Here is a 24,695-nt window from a genome sequence, read left to right as displayed (position 1 = left end):
CAGCAACACAAGAGATGGCCTTCTTGGTTATGGCACCAAAACTCTAAAATACTTTCCTAGAAAGATTTGTCTGTCCCCTTCTGTTGCCATCTTCTGGGAAGAATTTTTTTTTGTTTCATTTGGCATTTCCTCATTGATCCTCCTTCCTGCCCAATGTTTTAATTTTTGTTTTTATGTCATTGTATTTCCCCCCCCCCCTGGTTTTAATTTATTGGAAGGGATGCTGATTCATGATCTTAAACTCTGGGGAGTTTGAGACTCAGTAGCAGAGCATCTGTTTTGCTTACCAAAGGCTGGAGCTTTGATTTCCCCTTAAAAGGATCAGGCAGGAAATGATGCAAAAGGCCTGTGTCTTTGGTGGGCTGTCACCAGTTAGAGAAGAGTAACTGCAATGGATCAGTGATCTCATACGGAAGCAGGCAGCTTCATGTATTCATAAAGCAGAAATCCACTTCAGATCAACATATTTTTCATGTTTAGTATGTATACATATGCCCTCACCCAGATGACCCAGGCTAGCCCCATCTCATCAGATCTTGGAAGCTAAGCAGTGTCAGCCTTCGTTGGTACTTGGATGGGAGACCACCAAGGAAGTCCACGGTCACTATGTGGAGGCAGGCAATGGGAAACCCCCTCTGTTTGTCTCTTGCCTCAAAAACCCTATAGATTTGCCATGAGTTGGCTGCAACGTGATGGCACTTTCCACCACTAGGTATACAATTATAGCTCACCTCCTTGTAGTAGATCTTGGATAATGCTAAAGAGCTAGAACTTCTGGCAGCTAGACAATTGGCTACACTACATGCATGGAAACAATCAACCAATCAAAAAGTCCTTCTCAGGGCTACTTGACGAGGGGTATAGGAGACTGCATCCAAATCTGCCAAATGAATATGGATGGTATAAAGCAAGCCTAAATGCCAATAATTGTTGTAAATCTTACTAGCCAATAAAATAGATTTAACTCTTGTCCAAGAAACTAAGCTTGATAATGAATATCAAGCCCACCACAGAGCAAAAATCGCAGGATACGATGTTGTTGGCATCATATATCATCATACCTACAGCATAGTGACTTATGCTGGAAGCAACAGTGAAAATGTGAAAATGGGACTGACCAATATCCACAATGACATCCACACAATTGTAGTAAAAGTTGGGAAAGCACATGCTGTCAATGTTTACAAATCTCCTGCAGCTTCATGATTAATACATGTCCTATATACATCAGTGACTTCAACAGCCACCATGGAAATTGGAGATACATGGCTAATGGTAAGAACAGTGAAGCACTTGTTGATTGGGCTGAAGAACATGGCTTGCATCTTGTTTTCGATGATTAAGGCACAGGCACCTTCAAATCAGTGGCATGGAACAGAGAGTCCAGCCCTGATGTAGCATTTCCTTTATCTGACTGGAGAAGTCAGTCCTTGCCTATATCCAGACATGTCCTTAAGACTTTCTCACACAGTCAGCTGCCCGACAGGTAGCCCTATCCAGAGTTCCAAAGCATTGAGATTTTACTATCAGGATTTTTAAAAAAGAACACAGTTCGAAATGCACCTGGCCCTGAAGAGTGCAAGCTGCCGGGGAATTTCAGTGCTGATGAGATTTCCAAGGCACTAAAGGATATCAAGACGGGAAAGGCACCAGGCCTTGACTGCATCTATAATGAGTTCCTGATCAGCAGCAGCATGTTCACTAAGAAGTGGCTCACAAAGTTTCTCGCTGACATCATGAGAACAGGAAGACTCCCAGGGGAATTCAAGAAAGCAAAGATAGTTGCCATTCTGAAACCTGGAAAATCAAAACACCTGGTGGAAAGTTACAGACCTGTTTCCCTTCTGAGCTCCTGTTATAAACTCAAGAGGCTAATTATGAACAGAACCAGTGACAGAATTAATGAACTTGTCCCTATAGAACAAGCAGGATTTAGACTACACTGTAGTTTGTGAAGATCAGGTTCAGAAACAGGGTATCAGGAGTGTCCTATGTAGTTTTTGTCAATCTGACTGCCGCTTATGATATCTGTTGTACAAGTTTTCCCCTGCAGAACATCATTTCAACTCCTAAATAACAAGCTGAGCGACAGAACTTTCCAAGTAATTACGTGCCAGTTAACCAGCCAGCAGAAGAAACTGAATAACCTCCTACCCCAGGGCTCAGTCCTCACTCCAGTTCTTTTCAATCTGTACCTCTCTAATGTTCCCAGGACAATACCCAGGAAGTTTGCTTATGCTGATGACATGGCAATTGCAGTAAGACAAATCAATTTAAAGGACTGAGGAAACGCTGTCCAGGGACCTTGAAATTTTGGCTACTACTGTAAATGGCAGTTTATCCTAAGTCCAGGAAAAACAGAATGCTCCTGTTTCCATCTCAACAACAATCTTGCCAACCGTGAACTGAATGTCTACTTTAATGGCAGCCAACTTACACACCACCATGCCCCTAAGTACCTTGGCATTACCCTGGACAGGACCTTGAGCTATAAACACCATCTTACCAATGTAGCAGTGAAAATGTGCATGCAAAACAACATTCTCCAAAAATTATCTGTGGTACAACTTGGGGGGGACGTTTGCTACAACACTGAGGTGCTCAGCTTTGGGGTTGATGTATAGTACTACAGAATATGGTGCTTCAGTATGTTAAACAGCCTCAGTGTCCACAAACTTGATGCCCAATTCAACACAACAATGAGAGCCATCAGCAATGTATTAAACCCACTCCAAACTATGGGCTACCCATGTTGTGCCACATTGCTTCTCCACATCTCCAAGAACAAGATGCTCTTCTTCATGAATATAGAAGGATAATTGAAAACAGGCTTGCCCATCCACAAAGACACAGCTGACTAAGCCTATCCAGACTAAGATCCTGACACTCAGCCAGCACAAATCTGCAATTACAAAATCTTATTCTAGGGAATGACTTGGTTGCAAACATGGATGCAGTCAGTGCCACCCAATATCCATTACCTGAGAGACACCAATGAGAGGCCCTCAGGATTTGACTTGTCATGTAAAGCATGGAAGACAACTAACAGAATACAAACAGGCTATGGCAGTTGTGCAGACCTGTTGTTTAAATGGGGCAAAATATCAGGACCTGAATATATGTGGTGCAGCCCACCAAACTATTCTCCATCTGTCACAGGAATGTGAGCGTCATGCTTTTCAGGGAGATGTTACAGAGCTCTTTGAATTCTTCCCAGTTACAACCGAGTAGACTGAAAGTCTAGATATTAGTATTTAGGGGGATTACCCAATCGGTCTGCATACCCGTTGCATCAACTTAGTTACATAGTTTATATTATTATATACTTCCTGTGTGTAACTGCCATACAATAAATAAATACTAAGTATACATGCGCAATGTTACTGAATAACAAACTGTATTTCATAGCTATTTGGCACATTATGGAGAGGCAAAGGCAAGTTTGCCCTCAAGCCTCCTCTCCCAGCTCACTCTGATTTTTCTCCTCCTGCTCCTCCCCCCTAGTCTTGCAGTCCATCTGCGAGAAAGTCATGGATCACTTCTGGATCCCAACTCACAGTCTGAGAGCCACCAATTTTGCTGAAAAATCTGGAGACTAATCTAGAGGCTATCTATATTCAAAATATTACCGCAAAGATATGTTCCCTCCCTGAAAGATGTACAATCTTCAGTTTTTTCTTAATTTTTTTTAAAAAAAGATTTCTGGGCCAGATAACAGAGTAGCTCTGCCTACAGAAATCGCCAGTGATTCATGTACAATAAGAATCGCCAGTGATTCATGTACAACACAGACTTTAAACCAGAGATAATTCTTATCTACCTAAAGAAAACTATGCATTGATGAAAACATGTGGAAACTATGGTAAGAAAACATTATTTTGAGCAAGGTATGTGGCCGCATGAAACTGCCTTCCACTGAGTTAGACACAGATCTATCACGAACAAATGCGTACAACAAATGGAATCATGTCCCACAACCCTGCTATAAAACTTCACATGTATGTGGGGATGCAGATAGGCACAAGCAGATCTGTCAACTTGAAAAAAAAAAATCCAGTGTAGCATTACCATTCCTCTGCATGTATGTTATTTAAATGTAAGAACATAAATAGAGTCTGCTGGATCAGGCCAGTCGTCCATCTAGTCCAGCATACTTTTCCTTATTGCACCCTTCCAGTTCTCATAGCTCAAAATCATTTGTGGGAACAAGGGAACTGCAGGGGAAGCTGAAGTTTACTAAATAGTTGCATGAAAAAAAAATAGCATTCTGAAACTGATAAATCTATCAGTTGCTCCTGAGCAAAAGACTCTGAGGCTGGTGCTTTTTAGAACACCCCTCAACCAAATAAAATCACATCCAAACCTAAAAGCATTTTTGAATGGTTTTCAAGCAGCGCACCTTTGGCCAACATAGCTGAGCTCCCAGAATCCCAAAGGGATTTGTTTTTTTAATGGGAGCAGTTCAGATAGTTCCTGAGCAAGCAGTAAACCTTTTAAAACACTAGAAGTACTTTTAAGAACAACGTCTCTTACCTCAGTGGTTTCAGGCTACAGGAGAAAAAAGTGCCTTCCTTCCAGCACTTGAAATGCTCACTAAGTAATTAACATGCCACAATGAAAAATGCTTCATGTACCTCTTCTCACACCTACGCTTAGTATTTAGAGTTCAAAGAATTTGGGAAGGCAGAATTAAATCTCTCCTTTTCTTTATCAGTCTTCTAGATACAGATACTATGCTACAGTGGTTAAACTATTAAGTTAGTACTAGATAATGCCAGGTTCAAATCCCTCCCCCCCTCCAAGTAAAGGAGCAGACCGCACACCGGCAATATTTTCCACCTACCATACCGCACAAAATTATTGAGGAGGGGGGAAGGGAATCAGACCTCCCTCACAAAGAGTATAACAAAACAGAGCACCACTAAACAGAGCTAAAAGTATAACAAAACAGAGCACCACTTGACCCACCCACCATGTCTGTTCCAAACATCTTATTCTACACCACTTCCTTACACAGCTTAAGGAGGCTCACAGTGACTATATATACAGAAAAAAGATGGCTACAGAGCAGCTCTGTAAATGTGGCTCCGATGGGTATACAAAACCAGAATGCAGCAATTAATCCAGACTAATTAATCTAAAACTAGTCCAGAAAAGAAAAGAGTTTTAAAGCACCATAAAAACAATGAAAAAGAAAAGAAATAGCCTTTAAAAGTACCTTGATACCTAATAGATTTATTGTGGCAAAAGCTTTCCATTAAGTGGACCATGATCCAGAAAATATTGGGCCATCATAAATCAACGTCTTCAAGACTGTACATATACTAGGCAGCTACCTGCCTTGAATTTATTTTAAAGGGTAAAATCTTACAGACAGCACCAAGGGCTGTCCTGCAGATATTCTTATCAAGTTTTCTGATAGAAAGAGGACATTTCCCCCTTTCTTTTCACGCCCCCCCCCCAAACACACACACACACAGACTTTCTCCAGTGGGGTAACTGTGTTAGTAGGTTGCAGCAAAAATAAAGAGAGCACCCCTGCATCTGCAAGCCCAACACAATGATGGCAGTGTGAACTTTCAAGGGCTGAAATGCATTTAGTCAGATGCTGTGCCTGACATCAGTGCACACCCAAAGTCCGCAGTGACAATTATCATTTAACAATACTTTTATTCTGCCTTTCTCCACAAAGGACTCAGTGCAGGTGAGCAGGTGGCCTATGGTAGTCCAGTGGCTCGGACCACTAGGGAGGGGTCTGTAAGGGCTACAGCAAAGGAAATGCGGGCTGAGGGGTCCCTTGCCAGGAACTCCAACTAGAGGGCTTGTTTTCTTTGCATGTCTTGAATGGGAGGTGAGTGGATGAGATGGAGCGGGGTGCAGGAGAACCCCTGCACAAACCCTATACACATACTTTAATCATTTGTATATATAGCCAGGGGGACTGAAGAAGAATTTCAACAGTAGGCCCTCTGCATGTTGAAATATGGGGAGCAGAAGTCAATCGAGAACACCAACGAAAAACAGGGCAAAAAAAAAAAAAAAGGGAAAGATCATAAGACTAACAGATTAATTGTGACAAAGTGTGCCTAAAGCCAAGGAATGGGTTCTGGGCCCCAAAGAATCGAGTCCCTGACCAGTCAAATGTCTTTTAGGTAGATACAAAAAAAAAAAGTGAAAGGTGATCGAAGGGTTGGGAAGGGAGATTTTGAGAACAGGAACAACCCCCCTCCCCTCCCGCCCCACTTAACCCTTCTCCAGCCTCCCTGGCTTAAGCTTCAGGCGTGTCAAAGGGCGTCCCGGGGTAACTTAATCCGAGTTTGCCCCGGGGGATTTAGCTGGGGGAGTCCCGCCGCTTGGGCAACAGCTCCCTCCAAACACGGGAGGTGGGGGTGGGATTGCAGATCTGCCTGCTCCCCCTGCCCCCGCTGTCAGGATGTCGAGAAAGAGCTCCGAGTTGCAGCTCCAGCTTTGCGCCCTCCCCATTCACGACGCGCATCCATCACAGCCCTTGATATGAGCACCCCCCCCCCCCCCCGCTCTCGCTTTCTCCGTTGAGGCCCGGTGGGCCAGCCTGACCCCCACCCCCGCTCGGAGAACCACCGGGCGGCCTGCAGCGCCGTCCCGGCTCCCTCCCTCGCCTCCCTGCAGGGGCTCCTTTTACCTTCTTGGGCTCCGAACTGCCTGAAAGCCTCGATTGCAGCTTCCCCACAACTTCGAGTACCGACTCCGCCATTTTTACTGCTGGCGAGGCCTCTTCGCGGCGGAAGTGGCCGTTGCTTCAACTCCTACCCAGGAGAACCCGGGACTTCTCGTCTCTCTTCGCTTGCTTTTCTCGTACCGCCATCTTTGCCAAGGGAAAAAAAAAAAAACCCGGAAAGGCCGCGAAAGGGGGGGGGGCGTTGCTACAGTTCTATGATTCTTAAAGCGGCTGTACGCCATCTTGGAAGAGGGCAAAAGCTTCTAAACTGGAGGAGCTAGCGAAAGGCCAACGTCGCCATCTTGGATCAGGGCATGCATCGTCTGAGTGGGAAATAGGTTGGAACCTTCCCGTCTTGAGTCAGGGTAGGAAGCATCTTTGCTGAGGCGCGGCCGCCATTTTGAGAGTTGGCAGAAGCCCGCTGGCCCGAAAAGGATTTCAACATTGGTTCAGTATATTTTTTAAAATCCCACCCTGCCTCCAAAAAGCTCACTGTGGTTGACATGGTCTTTCATCCTCCATTCTGTCCTCACAACAACGAGGCCGGAAAGGCAGACACAGTTTCATAAGTCTCCTCCATTTTATCTTTATAACCTTGCAAGATAGGGTTACCAATCTCCCTGTGGAGCCTGGAGTTCTCTCAGAATTACAGCTGATTCCCAGACTGCAGATATTGGCTCCCCTGGGGGAAATGGTAGCTTGAGAGACAGCCTTCTGCAGGGTTGTCATCTCTGGCTTGGAATATTTATGGAGATTTGGGGGCAGGGCTGAAAGAGGAACTTCACTTCCTTCTAGACTATACGATATATCTCAGAGGGAAAGGAAAGGGAAGGTCCCCCGTGCAAGCACCTCAGAGAGTAGTTGCCAAAGGTGCTATTTCCTCCAGGGGAACTGATCTCTGTAGTTTGGAGACCAGGTATAATTCTGGGAGAACTGCATCTTCACCTGGAGGTTGGCAACCCTATCTGTGGCATGGCATCTCCACTGAGCACCTTTTCCAAATTGCACTGCCCCAAATCTCCAAGAATGTCCCAAGCTGGAGTTGAAAACCCTTTAAAAAAGTGAGTCGGAAAGTGCTTAGGCCAAGGTCCCTGTGTAATGCACAGTAAATGGTTAATGCTGTAACCAGGGCCTGAGAACCTGGAGTGACAAGCGATTCCAATGGAATTCTTCAGTTGAGAGAGCCAGTTAGGAGTGGCAGTTGAGGGCTGACAGTTCACAGTAAGAGAGCGAAGCTGAGTGGGATCAAGAAGGATCTTGAGTTAGGAAAGTAGGAAGCTTAGTCCATCCATAACAAGTCTGAGGTTGCCAGGTCCCAATGGTGTGCCAGCAGGAGGTGGGAACCAGCCTTCTGGGAGCGGGGGCAGGGCTCTAAGATGAGATGACATCATGCAGAAATGATGTCATCATGTTGGGGATGTTGCATGGCAACACTGTTTTTTTTTGGGGGGGGGGGAACCCTATGATAAAATTCCTCTCAAATAATAGAGTTTTGACCCAAAACCAGAGCATTGCTGTGCGACATCTCCAATGCAATGATGTCACTTCCACATGATGTCACTATTTGAGGATAGGGTTTCCCTGCCAATTAGGGTTGCCAAGTCCAATTTAAGAAATATCTGGGGACTTTGGGGGTGGAGCCAGGAGACATTAGGGGTGGAGCCAAGATCAAGGCTGTGACAAGCATAATTGAACTCCAAAGGGAGTTCTGGCCATCACATTTAAAGGGACGGCACACCTTTTCAATGCCTTCCTTCCATAGGAAATAATGCAGGATAGGGGCACCTTCTTTTGGGGCTCATAGAATTGGACCCCCTGGTCCAATCTTTTTGAAACTTGGGGGATATTTTGGGGAGAGGCACTAGATGCTGTACTGAAAAAAACAGCTCCCCCAGAGCCCCAGATACCCACGGATCAATTCTCCATTATTTTCTATGGGAATAAATCTCCATAATAATAATAATTCCCAGCAGACATTTCCCTCCCCTCCCCCCGTTTTCTGATGACCCTGAAGCAGGGGGAGGGCCTCCAAACCAGGGGATCCCCTGCCCCCACCTGGGGATTGGCAATCCTACTGCCAATAGTGGGCAGAAGCCCCCAAAACCAGGGGGTCCCCTGCTGGGATCTGGGGAATGGCAACCCTAGAGGGAAATAGCTCCCAAAAGACAGGGGTGATCCCTAGCCAATAGGAAATTAGAACTTGTGTGAATGCCTTCACCAACTTTAGTGTTTGTTATACCAAGAAGCTTGTGCTAGTTTATGTAAGAAAAACTGCCTAGAAATCACTCTCCTCGAGTTTTAAAGGCCTGTCCGAATAACTAGAACAGTTACTTGTTTGTGACAAATTATCTGGTGTTTACTTTTATACAAAGTTACCTCATTCTTCTTGCCTGTTGACATAAATCCTAAGATTTCCACCTGAGCATTTTCCCTCAAAGTGAAATAAGAAAGTTTGCTATTTTCCATTTACCATCAGCCTCACGTGTGCCATTATCAAACCAGGACCAAAAGTAGGATTTTAGTCTCTCTCCTCAGTTCCCTGGGCTGGATCAGCATCTAACAATATACATTCAAAGGACTGGGTGGGACAGCCAAACAAAGGAAAAGCAGTTGCTCAGGAAAGAACACGATAAAGGAAACCTTGTGAAGGAGGGTGAAATCATCATAGTCACCTTTGCCAGCTTCATGGCAGAATGGGTGTTTTGAACACCGGTGTTCTAGATCCTAGTCTGGTTCTCTAACTACTACACCCCAGTTTCTGTCACAGTTTGCTTGTTCAACACAAAACTATTTGCGCCAGTTCAGCATTGGGTTGTCGGTGTTTTCTTTGGGTTGCACTAGCAAATATTCTAGAGTTCCCATTTTTATTTGGGGGTGGGTAATTTTATCCTGTTGAAACATCTGAGAATCACTGTCTTATTATAGAATGATTCTGTCCTATAGGCTTGGTCTAAAGTGGCATGCCTTTAAGAAATCAGGGCCCTTGACAAAAGGGGGTGATGTCTTGTAACAATGCTGGTATCTCCTTAACGAGCCTACTTGTCGAGAAATGGCTCTGGCAGGCCAAGCCTCCAGAGGAAGGAGCAGACAGATGTCTATATATATTTAAAAGAAATATCAAAATTTTAAATACAAGATACTTGCCCCTCTTCCCCACCACCATCCTAAAATGCCATTGTTGGATTATACCAGAGACATACTATTCCTGTTATTTACCTTTAATCTCTGACATAATTCCAACAATGGAATTCTAAGACACTGTAGACACAAGAACATTCAAAAATGCAATTGGAAACAGTACAGTTCACTCTCCCATTTCATTTTGCTGCATGCTTACAGCTAGGCTTCCCAATCCCCAGGTCCCAGCGGGGGATCCCCTGGTTTTACAGGCTTCCCCCCTCCCCCAGCCAGCTGGCCGGCGGGGGAAGCCCCACCCCCACAGCTATTATGCACCTCCATGAACAATTCCCATAGGGAATGATAGGGAATTGATCTGCAGGTATCAGAGGCTCTGAGGGAGCTGTTTTTGGAGGTAGCGGCACCAAATTTTCAGTATAGCACCCAAGTTTCAAAAGGATTGGACCAGGGGGTTCAATTCTATGAGCCCCAAAAGAAGGTGCCCCTATCCTTCATTATTTTCTATGGAAGGAAGGCATTCTAAAAGGTGTGCTGTCCCTTTAAATGTGATGGCCAGAACTCCATTGGAGTTCAATTTTGCTTATCACACCCTTGCTCCTGGCTCTGCCACCAATGTCTCCTGGCTCCACCCCCAAAGTCTCCTGGCTCCACCCCCAAAGTCCCCAGATATTTCTTGAATTGGACTTGGCAACCCTACTTACAGCAGATATTAATAATCCTTACAACAGCCTGGTAAGGTATGCCAATATGATTCCCCTCCCAAAGCTGCAGAAGGAGGACAGAGTCTACAAGAGCCATGGCTTCAGTTAGTGACTCAGAGGAGATCAGAACCAGAGGAATAGTTAAGCTGCCCACTCTGCAATGGTAAAGGTGCCACGTGTATTCTTGGCCTCACAGAAGCTGCCTTTGGCTGGCTCAGCTCTTCTCCCTTTCTTGGCCTGTCAGACCTCTTTTTGCGTCACTCCCGTCCAGCCAAGGTGATGGAGGATATGATAAGGGTAGTCAGCTGGCCTGGCTGAATTGGGAAAAAGGGAGGAGGAGGAGAGCCAGGGGAGCTGCTGGGGTCTGGCCTTCTGCCCAGACTCCTCGGTTCTTTTCGCTTGCAAAGCATACAGACCCCTGTGGCTTCACCCTCCATTAGATCAACCTCTGACACAGAGGTAGGGAGCAAAAGACAGCCTTCATTTTCAGAACAGCTTGCCACAGACTCCATCTACCCTTTCCACTGGAGTATTTACCAAGTCCTTGGCAGGTAAGTGAAGCGGTTCCAAACTGGGCACAGAGCCAACCAAGTGCGTTTTGTTTTTCTTTGTGAAGAAAGGGACAGCTAGTGTGATCAGAGTGGGAAATAACAACAGAGAGTTCAGATCACTAGTTTCAGAACTGCATCTCTGGATCAGGGTCTCAGTATGGTGGGGTGCTTGTGGGTTTAAAAATTTTCATAACACAAGAAAAGTGTCCAGGAAAGGGAAATAATATCTCAAATTTAGAGGTATTTTACATAGTTCTAACAGAATAGCCTCAGTTGGTTTAGAGGCTCTAAAACAACTGAGGCTATTCTGTTAGAGTTACGTAAAATACTTCGAACTCTTCAAAGCTAGAAATGTCATTATTGGTGTTATTACATAAAATATGCAGAGAATAAAGACACAGGGTACGTTCGCACTACACTAAATAATGCATTTTGCAACTGGATTTTTGTTAATCTTACGCAGTAAAATTCCAGTTGCAAAACACATTCACACCCAAAGATCTAAATTTCTACATGCTGGGAAGAGAGAGACTCTATGATGAGTCTATAAAATGATGATTTTAGTATATGCAGTGGCTGCTTTGTGCTAAATTTTGCTGTTGATAGTAAATGGTATGTAACATGATGATCCATATGTATGCTACCTTCTGCAGTGTAAGGGAAATGTGTGCATGTTTTCAAAGTCTGACTTTGCAGTTCAGTTTTGCTATTTAGCCTACCAAAAACAAACTGGAGCAAATATTTGGGGTACGTGGCAAAAAGTGGATCAATGTGTAGCTCCGCACTAATGTCCGATCAGTCTCTTATGGGCTATGGGCCACTCAAATTCTTTTTTTTTTTTGGTCCAAAAACTTTTTTATTGAATTTAGTAAACATACAAATAAAGCAATCAATGACTGTATCTGCAATCATTCTTTGTGTATAAGCATAGCATACCAGCAGAAAACAAAATATATTAACTGTTTATTTTTAATTAATGTGGTGTTTCTTATACTTTTTAATACCTGGGGAACAGTATGAGCAGGGTCAGGTCACTCAAAGGGAACAATCCTAAGCATTAAGCAGGTCTACTCCGAATCCTACTGAAGTTGTTTCAGTGGGGCTTAATTCAGATAAAGTGCTCTTAGAGTTTGTGTGTCAATCTTGCACACTAAAAAAAAACCTTGCACATGTGTGTGTGTAAGAGCAAAGTATGCTTCCAGTTTTAATTTGGGGGAGTGGAGTGTGCCTCAGATTATCATCAGTTTGGGAAAGACTCCTCTATGCACCACAAGAGAAAGACTGCTGTGATGTCCACGTGCTTGACATTGTATCCATAATCCTCCAAAGCACTGGGATGATGTGAATCAGAGACTCTCTAATTTCACCAACAAAAATTACCAAACACTCTAGGGGCAGAAGGCCCTTTTGGACAATCACAGCCAAATGTTCATGGCAGTGTTTCAGGTGCTGAAAATGTCCCAGAAAGAGCCCCTCATCTGGTCCCTATCTGTTGCAAACCACTGTCACAACTAAGCTGTAACTGGTGATGAACATGAACTTTTCAGGCTCACGCAGTCCTTTTCTGATGTGCTGCACCATGACCAGGGCCATCCTTGCCACTAAGCAAACGAGGTGTTTCCCTAGGGCTCTGGCCTTCTGGGGGGCGCCTGATTGGGTGCTCCCCATGTGACTCGGTTATGTTATCAGTGCGGGGTGGTGCCAGAAGTTAGCCTTGCCTAGGGGGCCAGACATTCTAGGGCCAACTCTGACCATGACCAAAGTCTTCTTGCTCTAGGAAATCTTCAGTCTAGTTCCAATGTGGCTCTTCAACCAACTGGAGGTTGCTTCTTTCTCAGTAACTGGGATTTTGTACCAGGGTAAAATGGGCATTTAGAATCTCACTTACTGGGGAAGGAACAAATTCCATTTTGTTGAAGTGCCTGCTCATCATAATTGATTAGCTATATCGAAGGTTTCCTAAACAAGAAAATATTTGCACACAAACCAACGTAATCTCAGTTTTGCTAATGACAACCGAAAGCAGACAAAGCTGGAACTTTCACTCATAATTATTATTATTTTTTATTGGTTGGAGGAGCTACAGTTGAAAGTTGTGGGGGGGACATTATTACTCTCTACATTTAAAGTGCTGCCACTTAAAGGAGGACAAGAAACTGTTCCTGTTAACAGCAGAGGGAGGATTTATAATAACGAGGTTAGATAAAAGGTGGGAAGGTAGTAGTAGTTCTTTATTCACGGTCATCTGACCAGCTTAAAAATACAAACAAAACTTAAAAAACAGAAACAAACCCCTCACCTCTTACACAAAATTCCTGTCTCCTACTATTACATATATTGTTAAAACCCATAACCAAGATTTACACTTTCAATTACCCTCCTTTCCAACTGAGCAGCGTAACAAAAACGGGCAATCTTAGAAGAAACATCAGAATGAGCGTCAGACAGGAGGAAGGCAATTTGCTCATCTTCCTGCCAGCCCGCCAAGGATCCGAGAATCTGAGAGATTAGTCTTGCCCTCAAGTCCTTGTAATTTGGGCACTGCAAAACAATGTGGAGAGTTGTTTCAACCTCGTTACAATTGCAAGGGCACAGTCTTTCCAGATATGGGCGCCCGGCGTAGCGTCCCAAAAGCACCGAAGAAAAAAGTGCGTTGAGCCGTGCTTTTGAGAAAGCTATCCGATATTTTGGGATAGTGATGTTGAAAAGATACCTGGCCGGGGATAGTACTTTGGCTTGCTTCCCTAAGTAAATGTGCGCAGAAAGACTAGCTCTGGCAGATCTCAGTTCGAGCTCAACCAACCTCAGGCGCAGAGGGTGGGAAGGTATTGACTGGATATTAGGAAAAACTTTTTTAGAATAAGAGCTGTTCAACCATGGAATCAGTCACCGAGGGTGGTGGTGAGCTCTCCCTCACTGGCAATCTTTAAGCAGTGGCTGGACAAACACTTCTCAGGGATGCTGTAGGCTGATTCTGTGTTGAGCAGGGGGTTGGACTAGATGGCCTGTATGGCCCCTTCCAACTCTATAATTCTATGAACGCTAGCCATACTGAAACCCACAGAAAGAAATGCAGTAACAAGGTTGGAGGGGAGAATTTGGGTTTTATTCTGTTGGTTTTAAATTGTAATATTTTCACTGTGAATCATAAACCACCTTGAGCCATGAGGAAAGGTGACATATAAACATTTAAATAAAGTGTGCTCAGCCTTATAAAGGATTAAACTATTAAATGCAAGAAATCAAGCATAACCTAGAATAATTGCTGGCCAGGAAACAACACCCCCCCCCCTCAGCATGGCCTACTCTTTAAATGAAAGCAATTGCAAACCATCTACTGCACATCCCATTCTGCGACACATTCATTGGGATGTTTTGATTTAAAAGTATACTTAAAACACTATATGGGTGCTTTCACATGGCAACCGTTTGCAAGTAGATTTTGCTATTATGATGTAGTAAAAATTCAATTGCAAAGTGAATTCTTTAGTGTGTGTGAATGCACCCTATGTATTTCTGCAGCCCCTATGCTGTTGTGTGCGTAAGAGGAACTGCGCTAAGTGCATTTTCATTTACATGCATTCACCTGTGGATCCAGCTGTGATTCTGCATCAGTCAGCGGATGAAAAGCTGTCCTTGACATGCTGAAGTTCACAGAGCAAGCCAAAGCAGCACAGTGGTTAGAGTGTCTGACTGGTATCTGGGAGAGCTGGGTTCAAAACCCCTCTCTGCCACAGAAACTCACGGGCTGACTTGGAGCCAGAAACTCTCTGTTAACTTAACCTTCCTCATAGTATTGTTAATTCAAGGAGGAGGAGGACAAAACAATGTTGTAAACTGCTTGGAGTCCCTATTGGGAAGTAAAATGAACATAAATATTAAAAGAGATAAATGCAGATGAAGTGACTGTTTAAGGCACAGCTACAGGGGCTAGTCCAAAAACATTGGCAACCCTAGCCTGGGTCTCTCCTATTCTAAGAATGACCAATTGGTTAGCCTTCCAGAAACTTGATCCTGTTATCCAGCTCTCAAAGCTGCAAGGCAGAGAGGAACCTCAGCTATTTCTGTCCTGCAACAAACAGGTTTGTCACTCAGAGGCTGAAAATCTCTCTCTTCCCCCTGCCCCCACTCTTCAGCAGAGGGGAAGGGAAGCGGGACAGAAACAGCTGAAGAACAGCATGGTTTTCTCCATCAGGGATCCAAAACTGCACTGTGCTCAGTGCCTCCCTGCTGGGTCCCCAAGCCCTTAAAGTTCACGCTGCCATGTTTCAGGCTGCCCCGTTCCCCATCCTGGGCTGTACCTCTTCATATAGGATACTGCCTCAGCAAATGCTCCCCCGGGAACTGAATTTTCTACATTTAAAATGAAAGCAGTAAGTAAAAAAAACTCTGATCAGCCTGATCCCACGTAATTGTCAGAGTTTCAGACCGGAGCCTGGAAGATCCAGGTTTAAATCCCTGCTCTTCCAGGGAAGCTAAGTTGGTGCTCCAGACCAGCCACACACTCTCAGCCTGACCCACTCTACAGGGTTGTTGTGGTGACAGAAACAGAAGCAGCTTTGTAACTCTGAATGCTGCTTTGGGTCCTACCTGGGGAGAAAAGCCAGGTGCAAATATCTAAATAAAACTGATGTATTAGTTATCTTTCCTGTGTCGGAAGCTTTGTTTATGCAGGGGACCATTCAAAGACATCTGCCCCCACACACAGGCGGCAATGATAAATCTATCCTACCCTCTCCAGAATCAAGCATGCAAGTCTACTGCATATGTAGCTGGAGCTTTGAAGGATAAGTTACATGCCTTTTCCAGAGAAATACCTTATTTATTTATTCATTCATTCATTCATTCATTCATTCATTCATTCATTCATTCCGGGATTTATATCCCGCCCTTCCCACGAGTGGCTCAGGGCGGCTTACAACAAACAATAAAACAATAAAATCGGAACAACGTAATTACATTTAAAATCAAGCATTTAAAAACCTAAAAACCTTAAAAAATTTTAGCATTAAAACTATACAGTAATCACAGAGATCTAGAAAGCTACATTTATCCAGTCAGGCGTAGGCTAACCGGAAGAGGGTCGTCTTACAGGCCCTGCGGAACTGAGTAAGATCCCGCAGGGCCCTCACCTCTTCCGGTAGCTGGTTCCACCACATAGGGGCCATTGTAGAAAAGGCCCTGTCTCTAGTTGTCTTGAGACGCACTTCCTTGGGCCCGGGGATGTTGAGAAGATTTTGAGTCCCAGACCTCAGTACTCTCTGGTTCCAGCTACAACTGACCGTCTCAGTAACGGGGAAGTTTCCCAAGAGAGATTCCAGCAAAAAAGGGGGTGGGCTGGGGTTGATTTAAAATTGGTACAGTGAACACTGCCAGTGCTGGGGCTTCCAGAGACCCAGGCAAGAGGCGTGCACTGCCCCACAGCCCCAAAGGGCTGGGGCAGCATGTAGTGTGTTTGCTTGGCTCGGAGGCATTCGGAGCTGCTCCAAACACCTCTAAGGCAAGCAAATGCACCACAACACTGCACCCTACTCAGCCCCCTCTATACCTGGAAGGGGTTGGGCGGGGCACATGGCACATTTGCTTGACTCAGAGGTGTTCGGAGCTGCTCTGAATGCCTCCAAGGTGAGCAAATGAGCCACGCACCCCACTCAGCCCCCTCCAGACCCAGAAGGGGCTGGGCAGGGTGCGTGGCATGTTTGCTTGCCTCGGAGGCATTCAGCGCTGCTCCAAACACCTCCAAGGCATGTGAACACGTTGTGTGCCACCCCTGCCTGGGTCTGGGCAGGGATGGCATGAGCAGGGAGGGGGCACTGGTCTTCCACCCGCGTGGCAAGGTGGTGCCCTAGGTGGCCACCTACCTGACCTACTCTTATGCGCTGTCCCTGACAGTGAAGGAGTACAAAAGTGAGCTAAGAAGCCTCTGCTTCAAAATATGCCATCACTGTGAACTCTGATGTTAGGCAAAGCCCTTGTTAGCAGTTGGGAGACCAGACCTGCCTACAAGGTGAATACATTGTGCACCCTAAAGCACTCGGCAGTATTGCACAGTCATCATATATCCTTTTGATCCAATTTAAACTTCCTGTTTTTACTATTTGGGCCTAAACATCTGGCACACCTGGCCTTGAACAAGAACAGCCAAGGGATCAGCACATATTCATAGCTCAGCAAGAGACAGCTGAGCAGAGAAAAAAGCCAGGGCTGACGGAAGGGGGAGGATTTAAGGGGAGAAGCGCTTGGATCACAAGGGCTGTACGCACAACAGCGGTTCCTCTAACGGAGCAGCATTTCCTCTCACACTGCTTAGCATGCAAGCCAACATTCCAGGAACTCACATCACCCATGGAGCTGAGCATTTGCTTTCATACTATGTTTGGGTTGGTCTGAGTGAAGTGAGTGTCTGAGAAGGAATCTTTGTGGACAACACTGGAAGGAGCTAAAGGTAGGGGAGTTACGCTAGTAGGAACCTTGGAGCCAACCTAGGACAAAGGAGACCAAAAGTCCTAACACATGATTTTTTAGAAGTATTACAAGGCAGCATTTTACATTTGAATGTGTGTATTGGTTGCGGGGAGAAGAGCATTGAGACATTCTAGTTTTGTTACCACTCCAAATTAGATATGTCACATTGTGTTCCCGCTCATCTGTTTGAGCTCTAAAATGGAGTTTTACAAACTGTATTAGAGTATCCGTTAATTACATTTCACCCCCTTTCATGGATCTCATAGCAAAGTACAGAGGATTCCATCTCTCCATTTTATTCTCACAACCTCCCCGGTTTATCCTTTGTGTCAGCTAGATTAGGTTAGAAGACAGAATGACGCAGCAGAAGTTACTCAGTGACCGTTTTTGCACACAGCTCAGCTCGCGGTCACAATCCTGTTCCCTCCGCAGCGTCTGGTCGGATTTCCCACCATCTGCGCCGAAGTTACAGGAAGTGCCGCAGCTTTTGCGTAGCAAACGTAAACCGCTAAAACCCAGTTTACGTTTGCTACGCAAAAGCCGCGGCACTTCCTGTAACTTCGGCGCAGATGGTGGGAAATCCGACAGACGCTGCGGAGGGAACAGGATTGTGACTAGGGTTGCCAAGTCCAACCCCAGAAATATCTGGGGACTTTGGGGGTGGAGCCAGGAGACATTGGGGTGGAGGGAGGGGGGAGGGGGGAAACGGCGCCGGGGAGCGTGGCGAGCTGCCCCGTAGCTGCCGCCTCTTCTCCGCTCGCCATGGCTGCTCCTCCGAGATGGGCTCAGCCTGAGCCCATCTCGGAGGAGCAGCCACGGCGAGCAGAGAAGAGGCGGCAGCGGCGCAGCAGCCTCGCCCGCTCCGCCTCTGGGGTGGAAGCTGAGGGGGGGGTGGAGGCGGGCCGGGGGCATGGCGAGCCGCAAGTCCAGGTCCTAGAAGGGCCCAGATTCGCGGCTCGCCATGCTCCTGGCCTGCCTCGCCCTCCCCTGCGCTGCTGCCGCCTCTTGGCTGCTCCTTCGATATGGGCTCAGCCTGGGCCCATCTCGGAGGAGCAGCTGCGGTGGGCGGGAAGGGGGCCGCAGCGGCGCAGCGGCCTCGCCCGCTCCAGGATCGGGCGGCTCGCCATGCTCCCCAGCGCCGTTTCCCCCCTCCCCCCGCTTCCGTTTTTTTGGGGAGCGGGGGAAGAGGGTGGAAATCCTGGGGTCCCCCACCAGGGCGGGAGGGTTGGGAAGCCTAATTGTGACTGCGACGTAAGCTGTGTGCAAAAACAGTCAGTGAGTCTCATGGCTGAGGGCTAGACCAGACATGCACAGGGAGTTCTCTGTTCAGAACTTCTGCTGGTTTTTTTTTAGAAAAACTTCACTTTCAGGCCCGAGAGACCTCATTCAAATTAGGACCAGGGCATGCAGGAAAAAAAGGAGCTTAAGCCTCTGCACCCATGTTGTTTTCCTGAGCTGAAAGTATCCTGAGCAGCTGCTATAAACACAACATGTATCAGCTGCTCGGGGTTGTTTAAGATAGGGAAAACTTCCCTGCATGCCATAGCACCCACCTGAATTTGGTCGCCTTGTGTGCGAAAAGGGAAGTTTTTAAAAAACAACTGTTGGGCACTCTGAATCCAATCTTCCAAGCATATGCCTGGTTTGGCACCAAGTTGGGATTTAAACCCAAGGTCTGTTTGAAACCCAGCCTTGTAGCCTTTATACAACACAGTACAGTAAACCATCCACACTGTTGTTAAAATAAATGGGTTTTAGATTGTGAAATCCTGGTTGTCCTTGGGAATTTAACAAGACTGTGTGCATTCGAGGTAAAGAATTGGGGGAAATGCTGTGTTAAACTGAACTGAAGCGGTTCTGGTTTTGGTGCTTTGTTCTTTTCTAAGGCAAGTCCAAAGTCCACTGTGGCAGACTGGGCCTGTCAGCCAGCATACCCCAGCTCTGCCTACCCCTCCTGGGAGTCTGACCTGAAGGGGCTGTTCACTGCCTCAGGGTATTGCTGCCACCACTGTTCCTGTCTTGGGGCTCTGGTTAGGCGGGACAGCCTCCTAACCTCTCTCCTGTGTCACTAGGAACCCACCTCAAGGCTTCCCAGGGATCTTTGGGCCTTCCCTGGAATGTTGGCAGCTGGCCATTTCACAGCTTTTCTCCTTCCTAGGGATTCTCTGACCCACTTCTAGCATTTCCAAGTGGCTGGGAAAACTATGTGGTACAAAAGGAACTTCACTCCTTCAATAGTTAAAAAATTTAAAACCCATAACTATTCAAATCCAATTCAGAAATGAACGAAAGGACTAAAATAACATGGGCAAAAATGCTCCATCTCTTCTCTGTACTATAAACTCATGCCCTATCTAGATGATACGCAGGGCAGGCAACTTAGTTACTCTTGGTAAGCCAGTCAAACATACTCCCCAAATGGCCACCAACTCTGGCCTAGAAGCAGAGCTCTGTCTGTTGCAAGCTCCAACCAACAACTGATTGGCTTTCTGCCTAAAGCTCAGTAATATAAACCACAGGTCCCACCTAGGAACTGGCTCTCTCTCTCTCCTCAGCATTCTGGGGCAGATCTCCTCTAACCTTGAGGGATTTCCTGTCCTCTCTAGGGAAGGACTTGTCCTTAGACTACTGGTTACAGACAGGAGGGGAGGGGAGGAATGAGGAGGAAACTAGGTCAAGGCTTATATAAAGTTTGATAGTCTCCTCCCATCCACACACAGAATTTCATTTCTCCACAACCACTATAGCTGGCAGCAGGGCTGCCAAGCCCCCGGCCCAGGAGGGGGAACCTCCCCGAACATTGTTGGTGCGATGACGTCACCTGGAAGTGATGTCATCGTACTGACGCTGGGGTGCGACTGTCGCTCTAGGCATTTCTGGGAAAACTCTATGGTTTTCCCGGATGCTCTAGCCATTTGGGATGAAAACTCTATGATACAATTGGTACCATAGAGTTCTCCCCTCCCAAATGGCTAGAGTGTCCAGGGAAACCATAGAGTTTTCCCAGAAATGCCTAGAGCGACCGCAAGTGCCATTGCCGGCACGATGACGTCACTGCGTTATGCATGCACTTTGCGCACATGCAAAAGTCCCCCACCGGAGAGTGGAGGGGACTTGTCAACCCTAGCTGGCAGTAGTAGATCCTGTGGTTTCAGTGGAATCTCTGCTCTCAAATCAATATAACCATTTAGGATCACTGTGTATGTGTGTATCATCTAAAATGGTTTCCTCCTTAATGTTGCCATTGCAGGCATCTTCTTGTGCCAATGGCTCCCAAGAAGAAAACCCCAAAGAAGAGCAAGGCAGTGAAGAGAGAGTGTCTTCTTAACCCCACAATGGTAGAGGATCCTTCCCTTGATATTGACCAGCAGCAGCAGTTGGAGGGGTTATTTGAAAATGGTTCTGATGGGTTCCTGTGTACCGCTGTTGAAATCATAGATCCAAGCCATGGAAACAGCATCTTGCAGGTGATGAGTCACATGCGCCAAGAGCAATTACTTTGCGACCTCACAATCACCACCAAAGCAAAGTCCTTCAGCGTTCACAAGCTGGTGATGTCCTCCTGTAGTGATTATTTCAGAAATCTGCTGACAACAGATCCCCATCTTCAACAAGTGGACCTCAAAGACATCTCTTCCTTGGGTCTGTCCACTGCCATAGCCTATGCCTACACAGGGAAGCTGAGTCTTTCCCTCTACACCATTGGCAGCACCATTTCCACCGCCAGCCACCTGCAGATGTATGCTCTGCTCAACATATGCACCGACTTCCTCATTCAGGAAATGAATGTGGAAAACTGGGTGTATATTGTCAATATGGCAGACACATACAATCTCAACCAAGTAAAGGAGGCTGCAAAAAAGTTCATCAGAGAACACTTCTTGGAGTTCTCTGACACAGAACAGTTCATGAAACTCACTTTTGATCAACTTGATGAACTTTTGATGGATGACAGCCTTCAGATCACTGATGAAGTGGTGGCCTTCCAGACCGCAATGAAATGGCTTGAATTTGATTCCAAGCGGTTCAAACACGCTGCGGATCTCCTGAACAACATTCGGTTTGGCACCATCCCAGCTCAGGATCTGATCAACTACATCCAACCTGTGCCATGTATGATGCAGAACCCAGAATGTCATAAGCTGCTGGTAGATGCTATGAATTACCACTTGTTGCCCTATCAGCAAAATGGCCTCCAGTCCAGAAGGACCAAGATTCGAGGCAGCTACAAAGTGCTGATCACAGTCGGCGGCCGTCCATGCTCTACCGAAAAGGCCCTTAGCAAAGACATAAACTACAGGGATGAAGAGGGAAACTGGAATAAGTTAACAGAGATGCCAAACAAATGCTTTAACCAGTGTGTCGTGGTGATGGATGGATTTCTGTATGTGGCAGGGGGAGAAGATCAGAATGATGCCCGAAACCAAGCAAAACATGCACTTAACAATGTTTGCAGGTAACAAAAATACCAAATAAGGCTTCAGGAGAGAAGTGTATGGGAAACGTATGTGCTTATACTGTGAAGGCACTGGTCCATTTAGCTCAGTATTGTCTACTCTGGTTGGCTGTAAATCTCCACAGTGTTCACTGAGGGGTCTTTTTTCTCCTAGATGCTCTATCAACTGAGCTATGGCTTCTGTCAAATTTGATCCTGGACCATAAAACCACCAGAAAATATAATCTGGGAGATTTAAGCAGTTGAGTCAGAGCTAAAGAAGTAATATTTAGGATATATTGTGCAGTCAAAATGATTTTTGGTCCTAATGTTGGTTGGAATAAGGCCATGGCACAAAGGCAGAGTACTGAGGATCCCACGTTCAGTCACTATTATCTCCAGTTTTAAAAGGATCAGATCATAGGTGATGTGAAAGGTCTCCTCTGAGACCTTGGAGAGCCACCACTTGTCAGAGTAGACCTAATGGTATGAGTAAGTGTAAGGCAGGTCAAGTTCATTTTTTAGAACATAGATCCGATCTTTCTGCACAAAAACCATGCCCACTCACTTAAATAAATATTAAGGGTGGTAGAAAGAAAAGAAAGAGATCTTGGGGTCGTGGTAGATAACTCACTGAAAATGTCAAGACAGTGTGCGTTTGCAATAAAAAAGGCCAATGGCATGCTGGGAATTATTAGGAAGGGAATTGAAAACAAATCAGCCAGTATCATAATGCCCCTGTATAAATCGACGGTGCTGTCTCATTTGGAGTACTGTGTGCAGTTCTGATCGCCGCACCTCAAAAATGATATTATAGCATTGGAGAAAGTCCAGAAAAGGGCAACTAGAATGATTAAAGGGCTGGAACACTTTCCCTATGAAGACAGGTTGAAACGCTTGGAACTCTTTAGCTTGGAGAGACGTCGACTGCGGGGTGACATGATAGAGGTTTACAAGGTAATGCATGGTATGGAGAAAGTAGAGAAAGAAGTACTTTTCTCCCTTTCTCACAATACAAGAACTCATGGGCATTTGATGAAATTGCTGAGCAGACAGGTTAAAACGGATAAAAGGAAGTACTTCTTCACCCAAAGGGTGATTAACATGTGGAATTCACTGCCACAGGAGGTGGTGGCGGCCACAAGCATAGCCAGCTTCAAGAGGGGTTTAGATAAAAATATGGAGCAGAGGTCCATCAGTGGCTATTAGCCACAGTGTGTGTGTATATATAAAAAATTTTTGCCACTGTGTGACACAGAGTGTTGGACTGGAGGGGCCATTGGCCTGATCTAACATGGCTTCTCTTATGTTCTTAAAAGATTTCAAGACATTCTCTCTCTGCATCAAAGGGCTACTCATGGCCCAGTGCTGTATGCATGCACTGTACTTTTGGTTGACAATCTTCTTTTCCCTGCAGGTACGACCCACGTTTCAAAACTTGGCTGCACTTGGCTAGCATGTCGCACAAGAGAACTCACTTCAGCCTCAGTGCTTTCAATGGGCACCTGTATGCTGTTGGGGGCCGCAATGCCAAGGGGGCCCTGGTCTCTGTTGAGTGCTATGTCCCTTCCACCAACAGCTGGCATGCCAAAGCCAACATGGAGTTGTCACGCTGCTGCCATGCCAGTGTGGTCATTGGCGGCAAAATCTTGACCACCGGTGGCTATGTGAACAATGCCTACTCTCGCACCGTATGCAGCTACAACCCTGCGGCAGACATTTGGCAAGATTGCTCTTGGCTAAGTAGCCCAAGAGGGTGGCACTGTGCTGCCACCTTAGGAGACTATGCCTACGTCCTGGGAGGCAGCCAGCTGGGCCCCCGAGGCGAGAGGGTGGACGTGATCCCTGTGGAACGCTACAACCCTATGACAAACCAATGGAGCTGCATGGCCCCCTTGCCCATAGGTCTGAGCATGGCTGGGGTGGCTACTCTCGGTGGGCAAATCTTGCTAGCAGGCGGTTGGAATGAAAGTGGAAAGAAGTATCAGAAGAGTGTCTTAGCCTACAACCCTGACCTGAATGAATGGACAGAGGAAGGGGAACTCTTGGAAGGCACCGTGGGGGTTTCCTGTTGTACTATCGCTCTCCCCCAGTCAAGCACCCGGGGATCGAGGGCCAGCTCAGTGGCCTCTGCAACTGTCAGTATTTAAGGATAGAAGGGCAGGGTATAGGATGAACCATTAATAACTGGTCTAGTCAGTCAGTCAGTCAGTCAGTCAGTTTAATACGGCTCTAGGCCAATCAACAACAACAACACAACACATCGATAACAATACAACAACAACACAACACCAAGCTAAAATATCACAAAACAATATAATAACTATGTACAACCATCAAAGTAGTAATAAAATTATCTGATATAGGCAATACTTAACTAAGGGCAACTTTCTTTCAAATACAAGCAGTGTTAAATTTCTTCCTGTCAAGGTCGGAAACATATAGGAACTTAGCAAGATCCAGGGAAAGTTGATCACACCCGTCCCCTAGGAGGAAGTGCAAGACTTGGGCCTGATTTAAAGATTCAGCTAACATTAAGTGGTTCCGCAGAAGTTTGTACCTTACCTCTGTATGGAAAAGACAGTTCAGAATAAGATGGGGAACAGTATCAACCTCCTCCAGGCCGCACGGACAGATCCTGTCTTCTAGCGGAATCTTATGGAAACGGCCCCTCAGAACTGCTGTGTCCAGAATGTTCAAGCATGCCA

At 46.0% G+C, this 24,695-nt stretch overlaps 2 protein-coding genes across 2 annotated transcripts in view; one reads left to right on the top strand and one right to left on the bottom strand.

Moving 5' to 3' along the window:
• ELOA (elongin A) overlaps positions 1 to 6,859 on the bottom strand; it is a 39,029-nt gene extending 32,170 nt beyond the window's left edge. The window contains exon 1 of the mRNA XM_060257487.1: positions 6,662 to 6,859. Within this exon, the coding sequence (XP_060113470.1) occupies positions 6,662 to 6,733 (72 nt within the window). The 5' untranslated portion in view covers positions 6,734 to 6,859. The remainder of the gene's footprint in view (positions 1 to 6,661) is intronic.
• Positions 6,860 to 10,919: 4,060 nt separating this feature from the next.
• LOC132586233 (kelch-like protein 31) lies at positions 10,920 to 24,148 on the top strand. The gene is made up of 3 exons (XM_060258234.1): positions 10,920 to 11,087; positions 20,803 to 22,008; positions 23,405 to 24,148. Exons 2-3 carry the CDS (start codon positions 20,819 to 20,821, stop codon positions 24,135 to 24,137), a joined length of 1,923 nt encoding a protein of 640 aa, XP_060114217.1. The 5' UTR covers positions 10,920 to 11,087; positions 20,803 to 20,818; the 3' UTR covers positions 24,138 to 24,148.
• The last annotated feature ends 547 nt before the right edge of the window (positions 24,149 to 24,695 follow it).

This window comes from Heteronotia binoei, chromosome 17 (assembly GCF_032191835.1).
Source record: "Heteronotia binoei isolate CCM8104 ecotype False Entrance Well chromosome 17, APGP_CSIRO_Hbin_v1, whole genome shotgun sequence".
Taxonomy (NCBI): Eukaryota; Metazoa; Chordata; class Lepidosauria; order Squamata; family Gekkonidae; genus Heteronotia; species Heteronotia binoei.
This window is presented reverse-complemented; position numbering and strand designations above follow the sequence as displayed.